At 34.0% G+C, this 20,496-nt stretch overlaps 1 protein-coding gene across 1 annotated transcript in view; it reads left to right on the forward strand.

Annotated features, from left to right (window-relative positions):
- Positions 1-1,691: 1,691 nt before the first annotated feature.
- KIAA0825 overlaps positions 1,692-20,496 on the forward strand; it is a 173,168-nt gene continuing 154,363 nt past the window's right edge. Inside the window, exons 1-4 of the mRNA XM_083354585.1 lie at positions 1,692-1,935; positions 2,697-2,865; positions 4,367-5,042; positions 18,570-18,734. Coding sequence (XP_083210711.1) covers positions 1,706-1,935; positions 2,697-2,865; positions 4,367-5,042; positions 18,570-18,734 — 1,240 coding nt within the window. The 5' untranslated portion in view covers positions 1,692-1,705. The remainder of the gene's footprint in view (positions 1,936-2,696; positions 2,866-4,366; positions 5,043-18,569; positions 18,735-20,496) is intronic.

A 20,496-nucleotide genomic window follows, 5' to 3' on the forward strand; every position in this document is an offset into this window, starting at 1 on the left:
CCAACTTTCAAATTGCAAATTTGTGTAGTAGCCAATGCAGTCAAACAGCATCTAGTTGAAAACAAGCTCCTTCCAACTGAGCAGAAATTTTGGCTGCACAAGACCAAACCTTAAAAACAAACGCATACAGAATGCAGTAGTTATGTGCACTCCTAGAATGGTGCATTTTACACTTTTGTTCTACAAGGTTCTCAAGGCTCCAAAGTGTTGGTTTTGATCTCTAAAGCCTTCATAGCATGGGACCAGCTTAACTGAAGGTTGTCTCTCCCTAGGTACATTAGTGCACTCCATTAGATCTGCCAGAGAATGCAGGCTAGGATACCATCAGCTAGGGACTTATGTTTGGTGGGTACCAGGAGACATACAGTACCTTCTTTGGTGTGTTGCTTGCTTTCTGGAATGTTCTTCCCCCCAAAACTATATCATCTGTATCCTTTTGATATTTCAGAAAACCTTAAGATCTGGTTATATTACGCCTGGGGCTCCTAGAAAGCTGGAGAGATGCTTAGATGGTTCCATTACTAAGCTGTTTATTGTTACTTCATCACCTAGAATTTGTATCTCTGTTAATGTGATGTGACACACACACACACATGTGGCTTTTAATATGTGGTACCACTGCTTGTTCATCATGAATCACCTTTGGCGAGTTGGGTAGCCATGTAAACTTGATTAATAAAAAAATGATAAAATAAAATGTGCATTTAATGTATATGTTCTTTATGGTTGAATATTGGGTTCCAAAGGAAAAGATATATTAAATATCTATATGGGAATTGCTAATAACCAACATTTAGTGCTTTTTGGTATTGGGGCCCCCATATACTGTCTTTATGTGACAGCTTAACATTTTACTGTATGTAAAAGAGCCTTGGTGGAGCAGTGGGCTAATGCCTCCTTAAGTAACACCAGCTGCCTGCAATTAGTGCAGGTTCGCATCCCACCAGGCTCAAGGTTGACTCAGCCTTCCATCCTTCCGAGGTAGGTAAAATGAGGACCCAGATTGTTGGGGGCAATTAAGCTGACTTTGTAATAATGCCGCTTGGGGGGTGTATGAAAGCCCTAATAAGCAGGCATATACATAGAATGAAGGCTACTGCTAAGCTTGTAAGCCGCCCTGAGTCTTCGGAGAAGGGCGGGATATAAATGGAATTAAAATTAAAAAAAGTCTCATAAATGGCAACATCTATATAATTGATGCTAAAGTTGACAAGATCATGTTTTCTTTCCTAATATAAGTATCTGTCTCTTTTTAAGACAGCTAAGCTTACAACTGTATAATATATGTGAATCATAGCAGTCATGAAACTATTGGCCACTTATCCATAACAGTAGTCTCCAAGTGACCGTAGAAACATGAATGATGTTTTCTACCAAGTATTGTACCTTTTCTTTGATATGTTAAAAAAATGGCTGCATTTGCTAGAATTCCTGAGAACAACAGTTCTGTGTAATTATGGTTTATTATCAGAAAAGGATATTTCTGTTCCAAAGCCCAGCTCCTTAATATTCTGAATGGGAATCTGCAGAGATGCAGAACCCAGTTATGTGAATTCACATGTGACTGCTAAAAATATTCTGGAGTTATAGGTAAGCAACCTGTTTTTTCTGGTTGTAGACAGATAGAATAGATGCTGCCAACACCTCCCTCCCAAAAGAAATAAACCACAAACCATTGAGGGAAAGAAAAAAAGAAGGTATTGTCATGTTTTTTTTATTTGCTAGCAATTTTACAATCAGGTTTTTATACCCTTGTCAGCAATCAAAAGGAATTGGACATTTTATTTTCTATATTTATTTAGAAATGGAGTGGAAAGATGATTTTTCTCTTGATTCTTTGAACTTGGATTGTTTGCTAAGCACATTTCCTGGAAATCTGGAGGTTCAACAGGTACTTGGTGACATTGATGAGAAACTAAAGAAAAATACTTCATGGTAAGCTGTTTTGTTTTTTCAATATTGTATATAATCCAGTGACGAGATATCTGAATGGTTTTTCAATTACTGTATTTATATAATTCTTCTATCAGTATATAGTTTGACTACTAAAGTGCTGCTTATTCATTTATGAATTTTACAAAACAGTTTGCAATATGGAAGAACACAAATGATACATCTCTTTTCAAATAGTTAGAACAGTCAAATTTGTGCAAGGCTTACATGGCTGCTTTAGAAACTTCCTGGCTATCTTTGCAGAGGTGTGCAAGCAGTCTTTTTGATTCAAGTCAGAGTAGCTTCTGAAGCATGACAGATTAGCACAGATATCACAGCCCAATAAGCTAGTATTATACAAGCATTATAATTAACTTTATTTATTTGAAATATGGGTACTGCATTTTCTGACTTTCTGGAATGAAATAAGCCCCTGGGTATGGTAACTATGGTGGTGCTATTCTAACCCATACTACCTTTATATGCAAATATTTCCTTATAATATTCATAAACAAACATTACTTACATTGGTTTTCCCAAACTAATGGCCAAATTGGATTCTGGGAGTTGAAACTCAGACATTTTGAAGGTGCCCAAGTGGGAATAAAGCCAGTTGCTTTGAAAATTATAAAGTGATGACATTAGTTTTGTTTTATGACAAATTAAGTAACAAAATTACAGGGTGACATAAAATGTTGACATTCTGCAAAAAATAGATAATATACTAAAAATAGTGAAAATACTTCTTTTTCTTTTTGATTTAGTGTGGATCAATGCCTTAAGGAACTAAAATTGGAATTAAATGAAACTTGTTCTGATGAGTTGCTGCAGGACACAACAAGTTACCTTCACTGGCTAAATAACCATGATTTCAGTTCAACCAAATTCTCTTCAGCCCATCAAGGGGAATTAATCAAGTTCCTCCAAACATTGGTGAAAATGCTACTTTTAATGTTATGATAGTTAATAGTTTTATAGCACTCTTGTTCTTTTGGAATTTAGTTGCTATTTGCTAGTGCAAAATGCAGTTAAATTTAAAAATTGCAATATTTCGTATGTTTCACAAAACACTGAATTTTGGATAATAATGTCTGGTTTACAAGGTTTTCAACCTTAGGGGCACATTTTAGAGTCGTGTAGATTTTTCAGTTCAGTACTTATGTCTTGAGAGTAGATCAACACTGTTTGATACAATCAGTTGCATCCAGGCTGCACATGTATTACACCTGTTCTTAGATAAAATTAAATTTGTAATTAGTTAAGAACATAATGCTAATGATACTTAAACTTGTATGGACAAATGACCTGTTTCACTGGCTTCATATGGAGGTAAATAGGAATGAGTTGAGCCTGGGGAACCTTGTAAATCAGGCAACTTATGGGTAGATTCTCCCCCTCCCCTGACTAAAATTAACTTCGGAGGAAGGATGAGAACCTATGAAGCATAATGCTTCTCATTCCCAACCCTCTAAGCCAGTTGAGAATTATGCTGTAGTTGATGGCATTGAAAGCAGTCATTAAATCACCACCAGAGCTCATCCACAATGGCAGTTTACAGTAATCCAGTAACACATATCGCTCATTAAAATGTAAACTTTATTAAAGTAAAAAATGTATACAACGTAGAATAATAATAATGAAAAAACAACTAACCAATACAAGAAAAATGCAGCATATCAGTTAAATTGAAGTTTAAAAAGTGACAACCTGTGACCCAATGCTCCATGGACAACTTTGATCTTAATTAGCTTCCAGAATATTATTTATTATATTTTTATCTACCCTTATTACTTTATAAGTAACTCAAGGCAGTAAATATTCCTAGTATTCCTTCCTCTTCCTATTTTTTTCCACAACAACAATGCTGGGAGGTGAGTTGAATTGAGAGTGACTGGCCCAAAGGTACCCAGTTGGGATTCATACCTAAGGTTGGACTAGAACTCACAGTCTACTGGTTTCTAGGCCAGTACCTTAACCACTACCCCAAACTGCTTTAAGGACTTAGTTCCCAAGAGAGGATATTCCAAGAAGCCAAAGCACTAGTTAAAAAACATTGCCTCTTGGCTGCCATTCTCCTTATCTCAGAAAGGTATCATACAACTCAAAGTTCTCACGAAAAGAACATACCAGTTGAGCTGATTTAGATAGATGAGAGGAATTTGTTTTTCTTACAAATATGCACTGAAAAGACCTGGAAGTTTTTAATATGGAATGTATAATTAATATACCACACACGCACACATGCACACACACACACACAGACACACACAGAGGTTTGTTTAAACTGGCAAAATGAAAATGAAATGTATATATTTGAAAAAAAGTCTAGATTTTAAGAGATGATGAAACTTTATTTTGAAGATAAATATTATTTACTTTAGTTATTCATGTAAGTTGATACCTTAATATATCATTTGTCATTTATCCTTTCAAGCAAAAATTACTGAAGAATGAACAAAATCAAGAAGAAACAATTCTTCACTTTCTCCTTGAACTCTCCAATCAGTGTGGTGTCTTATTTCCCTGTACTCCAAGTGGAGCATCTTTTGAATTCATATCCAGTAGTTCCATTCATGGTATTGAAGATGATACAGCAGTAGATGTTCACTGTATTTGGGATGATATAAGATTACACCTTCGACGCTACTTAGTACATCAATTGCAGATTAATCAAGAAACAAAAACTGGTACTTTACAACATCAACTGCAATTTAAAACTCAATGCCTGCAGCACCTCTTGTTTCTTTATCCTGAATCTGAAGTTCTTGTCAAGTATCAAAAAATGCAGAAAAAATTGGTTAGTAATCTTTTGCAGGAATATGCTCAGGATAAGAGTGATGAAATGACTTTTGAAAACATTGTTCATAATTACAAAAGTTCAATGCCTGCCTTCTGTGCACTGATAAAAGAAGATTTATATATACTAAGTGGAATTACTGATTCTTCTTCTCTACTGAAATTTATTAATGAAACTTATTTGGATACCTTTACTGAAGAAACCACTATTGTTCTTCACATGCTTCGTGAGCTTCAACTTAAAGGAAAGGCACTACATGCTATAAAGACCAGCAAAAACTCAAAGAAAAACAGACGAATGGTTCAAATTGGGGGTTAGTGGCATTTTCTTTATGTTCATTAATTGTTTTCTCTTTTATTATTTCTGATACAAATTTTAACTGATTCAGCAAAAGATTTAAGTGCAAGAATGTAATTAATGTCAGGTTATATATGGTATACTGTCATGTATACCTAAAGAAATACAGTCCTAACTTCAGGATTACAGTTCTCCCCAACCCTGGAAAGATTAGGCGGGATAACCTTGCTTGCCTGCATTAACAAAAAAGAAACAACTTTCCCATTTTAAAGGTAAATTTAGTGTGGAGGTTGGGGAATTAGCTTTTATTTTAAGTTCAGTGCTTTTATTATCTGCAAAAATTGTATAGATTGGCAGAAGTTTAATTTCTGTATTCTCTAACTGCCATATATGTATAAGAAGACTGGACTTATTTTGATTTTTACCCACTAATTACATCCAGATTGAAGTAACATATTTATTAAAATTATTATATGTAATTATTTATATGGATTATATTACTCTTAAACTACAACATTCATCATATTGTTTGAGCATACATAATTTGAAAAGAGTCATATGCATTTGAAATAAAAATAGAAATCTATTTCTGAAACCTGGAGACATTGCTCAATATTGTTAAAATAATTAGCATTTCTTATTTAATTGCCAAAGTAATATAAACCCTTATCAAATTATCTTATTAATTGTATAATATGAGAATATGTTTGAACAGAACATGGGCTGCATAAATGGCCTGTCTCAGATTCTTATTTTTACTGCTGTTTCAAATTCCAATCTCTGTCGCCACAATTTTATAATGGAAATGGCATGTATAGAGATGCTGCTTGAGTATCCTTATCCCAGCACAATTGGGATCTGGCAGCTCACCAGATAACTGGTTAGTTTCTTGACAGTCCTAGTGGGGTAAATAATGCAACATATTGTTTTCTTCATTTCAATCATGCATTCTACCACATTTTGTTGACTGGCAGAGGAGACAGATTGGAGCATAGGGAAGGGAGGTACAAATTTTCCTCTTTCTGTATGGTGAGCTGTATGCACAGATAAAGAAAGGAAAAAAGACACATCAGCTATTTTTAGATGGGAGGATATTACTTTAAATGAATATTCAGTTGGTGCTGTTATCATATAAATGAAAAGTTTTCCATGTGTGTTCTTGGAGTACATCATCTGTAATAATCCTAATGTGTGAAATAAATCGGCAGAGGATACTTCTAGAACTTTATAAGGAAAAATGGGTTCTGTTTCTAAAAAAATAAAAGTTATAAATTAAAGTAACCTTTTCAAATATATTTTACATAAGTAAATACTATTGAGTTGCAATAATTTTTGACTAGCTTGTGAATTTTATCTAACTGGAAAAAATAAGTGAGAAATATAATCTTTGTATTATAATTGTATGGAAGAAAATTTTACAATCACTTCAGTTTGATTTTTTGGGGGGTAGGGAGAGATTTTAAGTGACTAGACATTTGCATGTATGTGTATCCTTGAGTTGTTTCTTGGAAGCAATATGGGGAGATACTGCCAGACATAAAGTATATTCTTATAAATGGTATTTACCTATGAGCATGGATTTATAACAATTAATGAATGATCCATAATGGCTTAATTTGAACATAATCTGTATTTAGGTATACAGCCAAAACATGCATCCTAATATAATCAACTTAATAGCAGACTACATTATGATCTCATTCTGCAGAAACAATGCTAGAATAATCAGGAATATCAATTATTTTACCCTTGTCTATTTCAATCAAGAATAAAACCATTAAGCATATATGATAATGATCATAGTTGAATTTACTGGATAGGAGGAATATAGGGGAAAATGAAAATACAGTAGGATATAAAAATCATAAAGTTATCCAAACTTAACAATAACTTGAATCACATTTTTGCATATTCAGCATATTATGCTTAATAGCATTAAAATAATGAATGAACTGCATCTTGGGATTGGTTCAGAGTAAACTGATGAATAAAGAGGAAAGATGGAAAGCATAACATTTGGGAATTAAAACAGCCCTGTGATGATAATCACTGCAAAGATTGGAAATGCTATGGTTGGTTACATGGTCAGTCAAATATTTAGACTGAATTTGGCATTTTTATCCACCTATTTCTCCAGTTCTTTCTCTTCTATTCACTTGTCTCCATGTAATGCAATGTACAGACCTTTTGTCTTTCTTATTGACGGTTGTTAAGTATGAAGTGTCAGGTGTTAGGTGTTTGTCTGTTTGAAGTCCCAGAGCACTTTTAACTTCTTCATTTTCTATTACTTTGTCTATTTTGTAGTCCCACCAATTCTTGCTTGCAGACAAATGGTATTTCTTGCAGACATTCCAATACACCTTTATCATACCATAGTTTGTAGTCAGTCTGGGCGACCTTCTTGCAGCAGCTAACCAGGTGGTCCACTGTTTCTTCAGCTTCTTTGCATAGGTAGCACTTACTGTCTGTTGCTGTTTTCTCAATTCTGGCTTTGTATATTTATTCTTGAGGCTTAGTCTTGTGCAGGCAGAACTAGCCACTTCTGTCTCCTTCTTCTTTCTTTAAGTTTCTTGCTTTTAACCATTGTCAGATCATGTTATTATCTGTTTTCCCTGATATTTTTTTTTAATGTGCAGCCATGCAATGCTTCCTCTTCCCATGGATCTTTTTTGTTCTTCATTTGGTGTTTCTCCTAGGCCAGTTTGGTCTCTCAAATACTCAGTAAGCATTCCTGGCATACTAGCTTTAGTATATACTCTTCACTATCCTTCAGATATTCTTCCTTTGTCCTTTTTTTCTTCTTCAGTTGTCTGATGCACTACAACTTTCCATGCCCACTATTCTCCTTGGTAAATGTCAGCATCACTGTGAGGATGAAGGGCGTGATTCAATGTCATTATTTTTCTGGTCTTCCTATCCATGGCCTTAAGTTCTGCTTGAGTCCAGTCCACTACTCCACCTGTGTATCTAATGACTGAAATTGCCCAGGTATTGATTGCCTTCATGGTATTTCTTCCACTGAGTTTGGACTTTAAGATCTTCTTTACTCTCTTGATGTATTCACTTCTAACCTTTTTCTTGACTACAGTGTGCTTTTTGTGGTCAGCTTGAAGGATGCTAAGGTTTTTGTAGTGATCATCTTCATCCAGAATTTTGATGGTATTTCCATAGAATATCTTGATTCTTTAAGTGTTCACTGTTTTTCCTATTTGATCATGAGCGTGGCACACTTCTATTGCAATATCTTGACTGGATATACAGACAATGTTGAGCAGCGATTTTATTTCAGATGGTGTTTTTCCATACAGCTTCAAATTATCCACGTAAAGGAGGTGGGATAGACTGGCAGATGTTTTTCATGTTTGATAGCTATGACCTGAGTTATTCAATATTGTAGACAAAGGAGTCATGCACTGATGAACAGTTGTGGTGATAGTGAACCTCTTTGAAAGATTTCTCCTTGATATTAACCTCTCCCAATCTATGACCACCGACCAACAACCATTTCTTTCATATTGTTATTTTTTAATCCCTGTGCTAAGTGTTTCTTTGGAACAAGCTTCAAGGCAGGCAATCTTCTCTTGGTGTTTTTGTGCTATTCTACATGCTTAGTGATTCTTTGTTTCAATTCTTCTTTAATTAGAGAGTTTTGTTCTTTCTGAGGCAGAGGAGACGGTGCCTGATTTTGCAATGAAAACTGTTCTGCTGTCCCTTATTGCCAACTTCCCCGGATTTGCCTCTATAATCTGAATTACTTCTGGCAAAGCTTTCTTTTCTTTTCCCTGAGTAGATCTTCGCAATTCTTCCAATTCTGCTGCTTCTTGTTGGGCTTGATATGTAACAATAGATCATTATTTCTTTCTTTTATATCTCTGTTTATTTTTGATGGGTAAACCAGCTTCTGGTGCTGATTGCTCAGCCAACAACTTTGATTCCTATAGACCATTCTTGACTGGATATCCAAGAATTCCAACACCTAAAAGTGTTCTTGTTGACTTTCTATGGGCGATGGCCAAGCCAGTATGTGTCTCCATTTCTGTTGTGATTCCGTGTCAGCCTGTACTCCCAGCAGCTGAGTCTGAGGGATCTGAGGAGGAGGAGGAGGAGGAGGAGGAGGGGTTTGGAGAGCCTTCAGTGTTGAAGGGAGGCTCTGATGCATTACAGGACTCTCAGTCAGAGGAAGAGCCAGGCCCCTCCAATCGTGTTCTTTATGAGGCTCGGCTGTGTGAGGAGGAGGATTCGGACTCTGAGGCTTCACAGATGAATCTGTTTAGAGACGCTCGAAGTAGAAGGCAGTTTAGCAGAGCAGACCAGAGAAAGTCTATGAGGCAACCCACAAAAGGAGGAGAAGACATTGAGAAGCCACACCTTGGGGCTGCTAAGAAAAGGGGAAGGTGTGGGCGGCTGAAGGCAACCATTCGTAGAACTCCAAAGGAAATCCTGGTCTGTTTATGTTCTTGCTGATCTGCTTGTTTGACTCTTGTTTGCTGTTTGAACCATTTATTTTGCTAAGGAAAATATTCTGCTGCTTTCTGTTTTAAGGACTAATTATTTTGAACTGTATATAAATAAAAGGGTTGGGTTTTTTCCAGCCTATTGATTTAAAAAGAAAAGGGGTTGTCCCTGACACGCAAACAGGGACGGTCGTAGGCTGGAACAGAACTATTTCACCATATTTTTTGTGGGCGAGACAGTCTTTGTCTGACTTCTGACAAAATCTGTCCAGTATGGTTGAACCTCTGGCATAGCTCTCATCTTCCTCAGAGCACATAAGCCCAACAATCATGTAAAGTTAGTGCCTCATTGAGGGTAGCCATTCTTCTTCAAGATAAACTTTGTTTCTCCTCTCAACATAACTTAAACTGGTTCTCCTAATTTTAACTATTAATATAAACGTATTGAAATAGAACTACGGTAATTGTTTTCAGAGAAAATTGTTACCAACATGTTATGACTTGGAAGCAGTTCTCATGGAAAATGTATTGAAAATCGTCATCTAAGTATAGTTGATAAATCATTGTTGTTACACTGAGTTTGGCAAATTTCCTTCATGCATTTTAAGGGGAAGTTTGCCCTGACCAATATTTGGTTGGAATTTTCGTTGTTTATCTGATGATTTGTTTTTGCTTTTTGTGGTGTATTTTAATACATGCACAAACTTGATTCAGGAACATAATGAATGGCTTATAAAGATAAGATGGACCTTAAATATATTCTGCTATTTGATTTTTTTCAGTGACCTTTGATACCATTGACTATAGATTACTCGTAACTCTTCCAAAACACCTGAATCAAGAGAGACTGTACATGTCCTGACTCAAAATCTAAATGCAGTGATGGAATGAATAAAGATCGATAAACTGGAAATGAATGAAAAGGCAAAGAGTGGAGCAGGTGGTTATCTGCATTATAGGAGATGGGAGTGAATGGGTTGCATATTCTGAATGCTATTGCATTCTTTCAGAAAAAATATTTACATATTTTGAGAGAGCTTCCAGAACTGTAACTGTCCTTGGAAATTTTAAGTGATTACAATGTCCAAGAGTGCATATTATCACTATGCCCTTTCCTGGACACTACAGCTACAGTTATCCATGCACTGTTAGGTTACACTAGCTAGTATAATGTCTTCTATGGGAGCTACTTTTCCACTTGGTACAAAAGGTGCAAATAGGTAGGATGTGGTACCAAGATTGCCAACAGGACATTTAGCTATCCTGAAGCCACACTTCCTTTGAAACAACTGCAGTGACCAATTGGCTATTGAGCCAGATTTGGTTGAACAGGCTATATAACTGACTTTCTTCTCCATTGCAATCTGGTTAATTATTAAGATCGTTAGGGAATGTGCCAAGAATTGCACAATGCCACCTGGTGGTTACGGATAAGTGGGTCTTTCCCATAGGAGCACCTTGATTCTGGAAGGCTTTTTCCTCTGAAATTGCTGAAGTGCCTATTATAAAGTCGTTACCTTTTTTGTCAACTTTTTAATCATTATGGTTTATGTTGCTTTATTATTGTATGTTATATTTTCAAAATGGCGTATTGATGTATTTGCATCGGAAGCAGTATAAATTGGTGCGATAAAGAATGAAAGAAAAACTTCAAGGTCTTAACCAACTATAAAAAGATTACAAATATTTTTCTTGATTACGTGACTTAAACTTTGAGAAAGAATTAAGGATAGTGCCCAATCTTTCATTATGTCAATGGAAAATTTCTGTTACTTTATTAGAAAGGAAAGAAGGGTTATTCTTCCCCAGGGCTTTTTTTGTCATAGAACGCCCAGAACGGAGTTCTGGCACCTTTTTTGGATGGAACCTTGTAGGGTAAGCAAGGCGGGTTGTATGACGTGTGTGAGTTCTGGCACTTTTTTTTGTTGTTTACAAAAAAGCACTGTCCCCTCACCTTAGAAACTGATATATGCTTTGAAAATGAGAAGTGGAGATTTTATAGACTCTTACGAACAGAATTATGTTTCTGTTTCATTATGTTCATACGGTTGAAATGCTTCCTTTTTTTCCAACTTAGAAGATAAAATGTTTTTAAACTATTTTTGCTGAAAGAATTTTGAGGCTGATGCTATGAATATCTTACTATTCAAATCATTTATTAATGCCATTATATGAAAAGGTAATCTTATTACTGTATTTAGGACATCGTTATTCTTGGATAGGTTTACTTCATTAAAAAAAAAGTTATACATAGTTTATATGTCTTATGTTTAAAACTGTATTATAATTTTCTTTTTTTTAACGTATATTGTCCAATAATATTTTGTTCAATGTAACATTTAATTTGCAAACAAAACAAAATTTGGTCATTTTATCTCAATTTTTCCAGTTAGAAACACTGTTTTCATCTCAAAGCCTCTTTTGCACACCTGGGTGTTCTTCTTATGGTTAGAAAAAAAAAGATAACTCACCATGCCCCCTAATTATTGCATTTTCCTCCCAAGCTTAAAAGATAAAAATGATTTAATCTTTGGTATGATTTCTCTTGTGCGGTCTGGACTCAATGTGAGATTTATGTATTAGAGTACCTTCTTTAATAAAAAGGAGTGTGATAAAGAAGTTGAGAGACAATTATTAAGTTACATTTTCTTAAAAACATACTGTAGTGTGTAAAGGAAACCATACATGCCTATGAGGCTTAAAAGAAGAAGGACTTCTAAAAGGTCTCTTGAAGAGGTTCCTAAGGCAGTTACACTATTGTTTGAGGAAAAAAATGTTACATGCCTGTTTATTAGACTCTTTTCAACACATATCAAGTGTCTCCTGAGCAGAACTTAATTAAGTGCTCCTTGCTGAGATCCTGTTAAGCTGTATGGCATTGTGCATATTTTCAGTAATATAAAGTTTGGTTAGCTATAGATTTTCTTTTTTGAAAAATAATCTCATTAAAATGGGGCACATAAAGTTAGCATCTGTGAGAAAGATATTTAAAATCTGAATATTATTTTCCTGATAATTCAGATTAAATTTTAAAACAATGGATTTGAGGGATCAATTCCCAGCTTCAGGTAACTATTGTCATACTGACCTAGATGTGAATTTTAAGTTTATCTTTTACAGCCGAATAATTTATTCCTTTTTTTCCTAACAAAGGATCTAATTCATTTCCTCTTTTCAAATCCCAGTTCCCCTCCACTGTATATTTTGCTAGGTATGTAAATATGTACCTGGATCTTCACACAATGATGGGCTTTATGAGCTTTTCAGAAATCTGAACTGAAGGAAGGCAGACAGGCATGGATTTGTGAATTTATTTTGAATATGTCTATTTTGAAATATTACTAAAATGCAAAGAGTCACTTCTTTATATTGCAGTATGTTTACCAGATGTCAGTCATTGGGATAAAAAAAATGTCTACAGATTTGGAATCCTAGTAAAATCAGGGTTTAGAATGTTGTCATAAGATTGTCCAGCCTTATAATTGAAAATAACTATGGTTGTTTTATATATACATACATATACATACACATATATAATTTAGAATGTATTTTTCCTTTTATATGTGTAAATTTTATCTGTACACAATTTAGGTTACAATTCATACATCTTGTCCTATAAGCGGTAAATATTAAATATAAATTTTGGTATTGAAGCTCTGTGACAAATGAAGCTAGGATATGGTACAGCTTGAGGATTTCTAGTTAACTTTTATACTCAGATATGTTGTTGGAAATAAGGGAGGACATTGCTTGTGGGAAAAATGAAATACTTTCCTTTCATCTTCACCAACATCTTTTATTCAGTGATTTAGCTGGAGTATTTAGAATGTCCTAATAAAATCATTTAGTAAAATAGTTTTGTTAATCTACTGTTAAGGAATGCCATGATTTTATAATAAATTGTGGGTTTAACATTTATCTCTACCCTATCTTCTAAAGTAGCTCTGGAAGTAATTTTCACCATTGATTTCTCTTCACCATAGAAGAGTCAGAAAAGACAAATATAAAATTATGATTGTATTTCCCAGAATTTGATTATTTTGTACTAAAACCTGATTTTGATGGCGGTATATCCAGTACTGATATTAATGACAGCAGCGTCAATTTTCAAATCAATCTTTGCAGTAAGAAAATTGAATTTTATGGATCCCAGTTATATAGATACTGCCTCATAGTCCTTTATACCAAGTGTTGTGTTTTAAATTATAATATGGTTTCTTTATTACATTGAGGTATTCTAAATGACTGGATAGTTTACATTTCTTCCCATAAAGAAAGACATGTCCAGTGAGATTGTATTTTTCTTTGAATATAAAGACCATATTACATAAGAACCTGCTTTTTGAAGTCCCTGTGCTTCAAAACTGATTTACCATGTGGCATGGCAGCTGCTATTCAAGAAACACATGCTCAAAGCTCTCTAGTGTATGTGGAACTAATTGTACTGCTTTTTGGATCCCAGCCCATACTTTCACTCTGTTGAATTGACTTTACGGAGCATGGTTTGTGAATGCTTTGCTAAAAATCCTTTTCAATGTGATTATATAATCTCATCATGGGATTTTCCATATAATGATGTGCTACAGAATACTCTTGAATTTTTTTGCAGAGGTTGAAAATATTTTTCATGCAATATAGAACTATTATAGACAAATACCTACTTACTGGTAGAAGTATAATACAGTTTTCATTTTGAGAAGAATGATTGTGCTAAATAGCTCAGAATATTGTTGGCTCACATAAGTGTATTTTTTGTCCTCTAAAACATATTTTTAATATTAACAGATTTCAGTGATTCTAAAAAGAACTGAAAACAGCAGAATATTAAAGATTAAATACTATGGTAATGATTTACATCAGTGTTGTTTCTTTTAGCACCTTGACATTTTTTATGATTCCATTTTTTTCAAGCAGCAGAGAATACTTACGATCAGTATATCTGATAAACTTGTCAATGCCTGTTTAAAACAGAATCACCCAGTCTGCTCTATTCATTCCCCACCCTCTTACATCATTTCAAGTATAATCTTGATAAGACAGAGATATGTCCTGGGCAGCTGTGTATAGCAAGCTCAGACGACAACTAATTTGTGAAGGAAAAAATTAAATCAGGAGGTAAATTATTTCATGATTGCTCATTCCCAACAGACCTGGGCATCATTCTGAAGAAAATATCAAATAATTGGTTTCAGACCGTGTCACACACATGCAATTCCCTTCGCTAATGGCTGTGTGAGGTAGCACTAGGCCTCAGGGGTCATGAAAGAACTGAAAATAGCTGACTGCCAGGCACAGCAATAGAGAGACAGTGCAAGTAGGAAATGAAGTGGCAATAAGTGCAATTCATAGGGGAAATGTGCTTCACTTGGAGTTTAATATATTGGTTTGGAATCTGGCAGTAAGCCATGCAACAATTGTTTACCTTTTCGTCCACATCTGCATCTGTTCTGTTTGGTGTGTAGCACTTAAATCCCTGCCCACAAACACTAAGATCAATATCTATTAGGGGGTCTTCTTTCTTTTTCATATTTTATAACAGATGCAGTCTGTGAACAATGTTTGCATTAGATTAACAAAGTCAGAAGGATTTGCTTGAAAACACTTAGTAGTTTTATGGATAGACTGTACAGTCCAATCATTCTGTGATTCAAAATCCAGTTGCTTTTTCAAATCCAGCGTCTTATAAAAATGCTAGCTTTTAAATTCTAATGATTAAAATTGATGTGAATTTTTAAACCACTGCATCAAGTTATATATGGAAGACTGTTACCATTGTCCCTAGCACTTTAACTTGAAACAGTGCTATAGCAACTATTCCAAAATATGAAATTGCATAATTTATTAGGCAGCAATACATAGGTTGTTAAATCTAGCTAAGTTGTTTGTGCATGTAACAAAATAATTTTAATTCTTTATCTACTCTTTCATTAACAATATTTTTTAGCTTAAAATGGATGATAGGTGAACATGCTTAGTATATATAAATACAGGATTTTGGAAAAAATGGGGATTAATTATAAAGTAGCTATTTGATATGAATAGATGAAAAAAGTGATAAGTGCAAGACAATAAACTTAACAGAGATTTTAGAAGTTGAATTATATTTAAAGATTTTAGAAAGCAAATGGTGGCTTTAATCATAATATATGCTGTCCACATTGTGAGGTGTATATACTGAAAAGAATCCATATGAGTCAGACAAGACATTGAGGTTGCTTCACTCTGTCTTTTCCCAGCGGTAGAGCCCAAACCAAGGCAAATCTGGTTAACTTAATCTTCAAAGAATTATACAAATTGCTAATAGGAAGTCTCCAGCTTTTCTAGCTTTCCTTTTCCAGTATCTTATGGAGGAATTACTATACAGTACAGAAAATTGTTGCTGGCTGGTTATTGGCAATCACAATGGAGACACAGGAAGAACAAAAGGACGGAAGAGTTTTGTTTTTATGTTCAAGTCAAATTTCTGTGGAGATTCTCACCCATCCCTGTCATGGTTGTCCCAAAGGTGTGTTTTCAGGAGGCAACTGGACTTTCTTGTTTTTCTTTTTGGGTCAAGATCAAAACACAGGAATTGGAAGCATTTACCAAACATATCAACTCCATGGACACATACATCAAATTCACGTGGGAAGACGTTAAGGAAAATAGTCTAGCCTTCCTGGACTGTGCAGTATGCATTAACGAAGACAGAAGTCTTAACACTGAAGTTTACAGAAATCCCCCCCCACAGATCAATATTTACAGTTTGATACTCACCACCCACTGGAGCACAAAATGGGAGTTATCAGAACCCTACATCACTGAGCTGAAGACCTGCCTGCCAGCAAAGATGGGAAAGAAAAAGAACTAAAACACATCAAGGAAGTCCTCAATGCATGGCTATCCCAAGTGGGCCTTCATCAAATCCCCCAAAAGATCCAGTAGGAGCTTCTCCATAAAGAACAGTAAAGGCTCCACACCCATTTGCACTACTCGGTGATCCTGATGATTCAGATAAACCTCCAAGTGGCCTCAACGACTCTATTCTATTCCCCAATCTCCCATTTTTCTAACACATTTCATAAGACTTGGCAACAATTAATTGTTATTTCCGCTGTTAGGAGTTCCATTTTTCCCCAATATTTATTTGTGGGGATAAACAGTTTTAGAACACAATAAAAATTTCTTCAAATTATCTACCTCTAATGAATTCTTCCTCATCCTCTTCATTAATTAATGCTTATTAGTTGGTAATATTAAACATCAAATTCACTAGTAAATAAAAATAAATATAATTGAAGTTAGAATGTGTCCTAATAAAATCAATTCAGTATAATGAAAAATCTTACACTGTACAAATTATACATTTTCTGCCAGGTATCAAATTCATAGGCTTTTGTGCTATATGTAGCACACTTACCTTTATAAGCTACAGTGAATTTTTAGATTGATAGGAAGGGAGGTATATGGTTCATGGATTCAATTCCAAGTAGAGGGGTTGAAACACATAATTTTTAATTAGCTAGGATGGTTGTGTGTGACTGATAAGTCCCAATAAAGATGAAACCAGTAGTACACTGCCTCCCAGTGTTTAATGAATGTATAACAACTATAGGAATATGTACTGAAATATTTCTCTCCTGGGAGTTGAGGATGGAATCATGAAATCTCCGGTTTGAGACATGTCATAATGAAAGCTTTATCTCTCTAGTCTAGTCTGAAAGTACATATAAAAGAAGTCGTTTACTGTACATAGATGTTTAATACGGAAATAATGTCATTGACAGCTTACAAGTAACTAAGACACAAAATCGCAATTAGTCAGACCAGAATAAAAAAGGCTTAAACAAGGCTGAGTCAAGTCATATTAAGGCAGAATCAAAAAACAGATTTATATAAATGTGAAAGGAGAATCAATCTATACACAGTATCATTTTCAAAGAGGCAGGAAATAATTTTGATAAGGATAAGACCAAAAACTAAATATACAGAGATTCCAGACAATAAATTGATGTTACCACAGTGAAATAAGGATTTGTATTTCCTTTTATAATTTTGATTTTTGTTTTGCAAGGCATTAGAAGAATAAAGATTTCTGTTTGAAGTCTTCATTTTTACTGATTTTACTGATTACATTGCTAAATGCTGTTTATATTTTTGGCATTTAAAATTGTTTTTGACATTATTTTCTCTGTTCTTACTGATCCAGGATATACAGCAATTTAAAAATAGTAACTAACATATTGTATTCAACTGTGACCAAAGCCTGGCATCCAATATGAGAAAAAAAAACCAAAGTTTGAATGTCCTCCAAATTATTTGTCTGATAAGGAAGCAAGCCACTGTATTTTGCAATTTTTCAAGGCTGAATTCTTATAGAATGTATTTCCACAACAGCTATTCAAGGATGCTTAGTAACGGCTTATGATTGCCATTATTATCAGTACTACAAAGGATCTCAGATGATACAATCAGGTGTTCTCGATACAAGTCACTACTGGTTCAGTCCTCCACATGAGTTTTAAATAGACCCTGCTGGTTGCAGATTATTATTTGCGGTAATGCAACAGTAGGCATTTTTTTCCAAACCAAAAAGCTATCCAAAAGCATTGTCTTTATCTTCTATAGATTTTGTCTCTTTTACTAAATTAGAGAGCATCTTAATATTTTTAAAATAATAAAATTAACCAGATGTCCTTAACATACTATTATACTTGTAAATAATCCCTTAAAATATTGTGAATGAGCTATATCCTTTTTAGAGTTTATTGTCATAAACCTGAGAAATAGCTCTAATTTCTGGACATTCCTACATAAGAAACTAAACATTTTTTTTCACAAATGTTAGAACAGCTTTCTGTTTTATTCATATGTACATAAAACATGTACATATTCTTTCTCTGATTTTTAGAAATAATCAGAAAAATTAATTGCAACATATAGCATTTAATGATATAGGCTTTTGTGTAACCCAAAATGACCGCATTTCCATTGCTAAAATAGCCTTTTAATCCTATCAGAAGGAAAACAGTGAAAAAGATCTCAGCTAAAAGTTCATCTAGGAAGCAAATGTGACACATGAATCTGATTTTCTTTTTCCTTATTTATAGCTGCTGAGGAACATTCCAGAAAAGGAATGAACCAGTGTTTAACATTACATCAACTCAAGTGCCTTTCCCAGCTTATAAAATCATTTTTGTTGATGGAAGAAAATATTGAAGAACTATCTTCAGGATTACTGTTAACATGTATGTCTGAGAAAAAAAGCACTCAAGGTAATGTATGGTTATATTTTCCATATATTGTTTTCTTCAAATAATTGATTTGTAGAATTTCAATACATATAATAAGGGAAACAAAACAATAACATATTCTCATTGGTCCTATAATGTCAACTTACTTTTGATACGGTCATTTGAAGTATTTTGTTCTTGGTGGCTTATTTTCCTTTCTGATTGCTAGAATTATGCTGCCTAAAAACATATGAGATAGTCATATAAATTATATAAATAAATATATTGTCATGTGATCCATTATGAAAAGAACACCTGATATGGACTTCCAAAGGAAAAAAATGGCAAACTGAAGATGGCTTTGCAAAATGTAGAGCCAACAATTGCAGCGAACCAGTGAGTAGATTGGCTCTTCAGAACCTCACTGGATAAAGAAAGCTATGTGATCACTCACATGTGCTCTAAAGAATTGCTTCTTGCAAAATTGTAAGACAGTTGTTCCTGTCTGGTTTTCAGCACCAGGAGACAATGAGAATAGCCATCTTGTTGACAACCATGGTTGATGCCTTTTAAAGGATATTAAGTTTGTAAACTTCTCTTTCTAATTATTACAAATTTATTGTCAACTATTTTTAAGGTATTAGAGTCCATTGAATTGACAACTGGGTTAGTTTGCTTTCAGTCCTCAATGACATAAAATTTTATTCATAACCTTTAATTTTTTTTAATGACATAAATAGCAAAAAGCTAAATAAGACCGTGATCCTACAAAAGTATAAATGAAGTAAGGATCCAGTTAAATTTGGAATAAGATTTTGGAATTATTTATAAATGATTCTTCATAGTTAATTCCAAAATCTTATTCCAAATTTATCTGGACCCTTAATCCACTTATAATTTTCTAAGATGAAAGTCTTATCTTGCTTTTTGCTATTTATTGACAGTTAATTAACTGGGACCTTTGAAATGACACAAAACATAACACTAAAAAAAATGAACACTTTTAAGAATTCAGAAATTAATATCAACTATGTGAATAGCAATGTTTGCTTCTATGGACAGTTCAAACAATGTTATAGAAGAAATGGCAGATGAGGAACAAATTTTATTTGACAGTATAAAGATGGCATTAAAAGCAGATCTACAAATGACAGGCCATGAGGATGACATGGAAAAACATGTCTCATTGGCCATACAAAATAAACCCAATGATACTTCAAAAATCAAAAGGGAAATACAAATAATAAATCAAGAAAGTGAACTGGATGATTTTTTTATATTGGATTTATACAAGAGGTTTATTAAAGATTTGAAGGATTTTGTAAGAAGGGACAACGAAGAATGAAATTAAATTCTATGACATTACTTGAATGGATTACATACAGATTAAGATTGTAAGAAGTAAATCAAAGGAATATAGAATTGGTTTATTTGATCAAGATTAAAACTATATATTGTTATTTTTAGTAATCCTTAATAGACTTTCTGTTGACATGAGGATTAAAAATATGATGCCTTTTGGATTTGCCTATAGATAAGGAGTGAGATATTGGATGAAGTGATCATTGGTTGTGTAAATAAGAGGGTGAAAAGTCGCAAAAATTGTTTACATTTGTGATGAAAGTTGGAACTCACTTCTTTGCATATTGTTTCCTCTTTACTATATCTTTTTCTTTTCTTTTATTGTTCTTCTTTTGTCTTTGGACCTTGTACTCTTTCTTTCTATTCTTTCTTTGACTTTTTATTAGATTTTACTATTGTAATTAAAATCTTTAATAGGTAAATGAAAAATTACCTGATAGAT

The sequence above is a fragment of the Vipera ursinii genome (assembly GCF_947247035.1).
Source record: "Vipera ursinii genome assembly, chromosome: 2".
NCBI lineage: Eukaryota > Metazoa > Chordata > Lepidosauria > Squamata > Viperidae > Vipera > Vipera ursinii.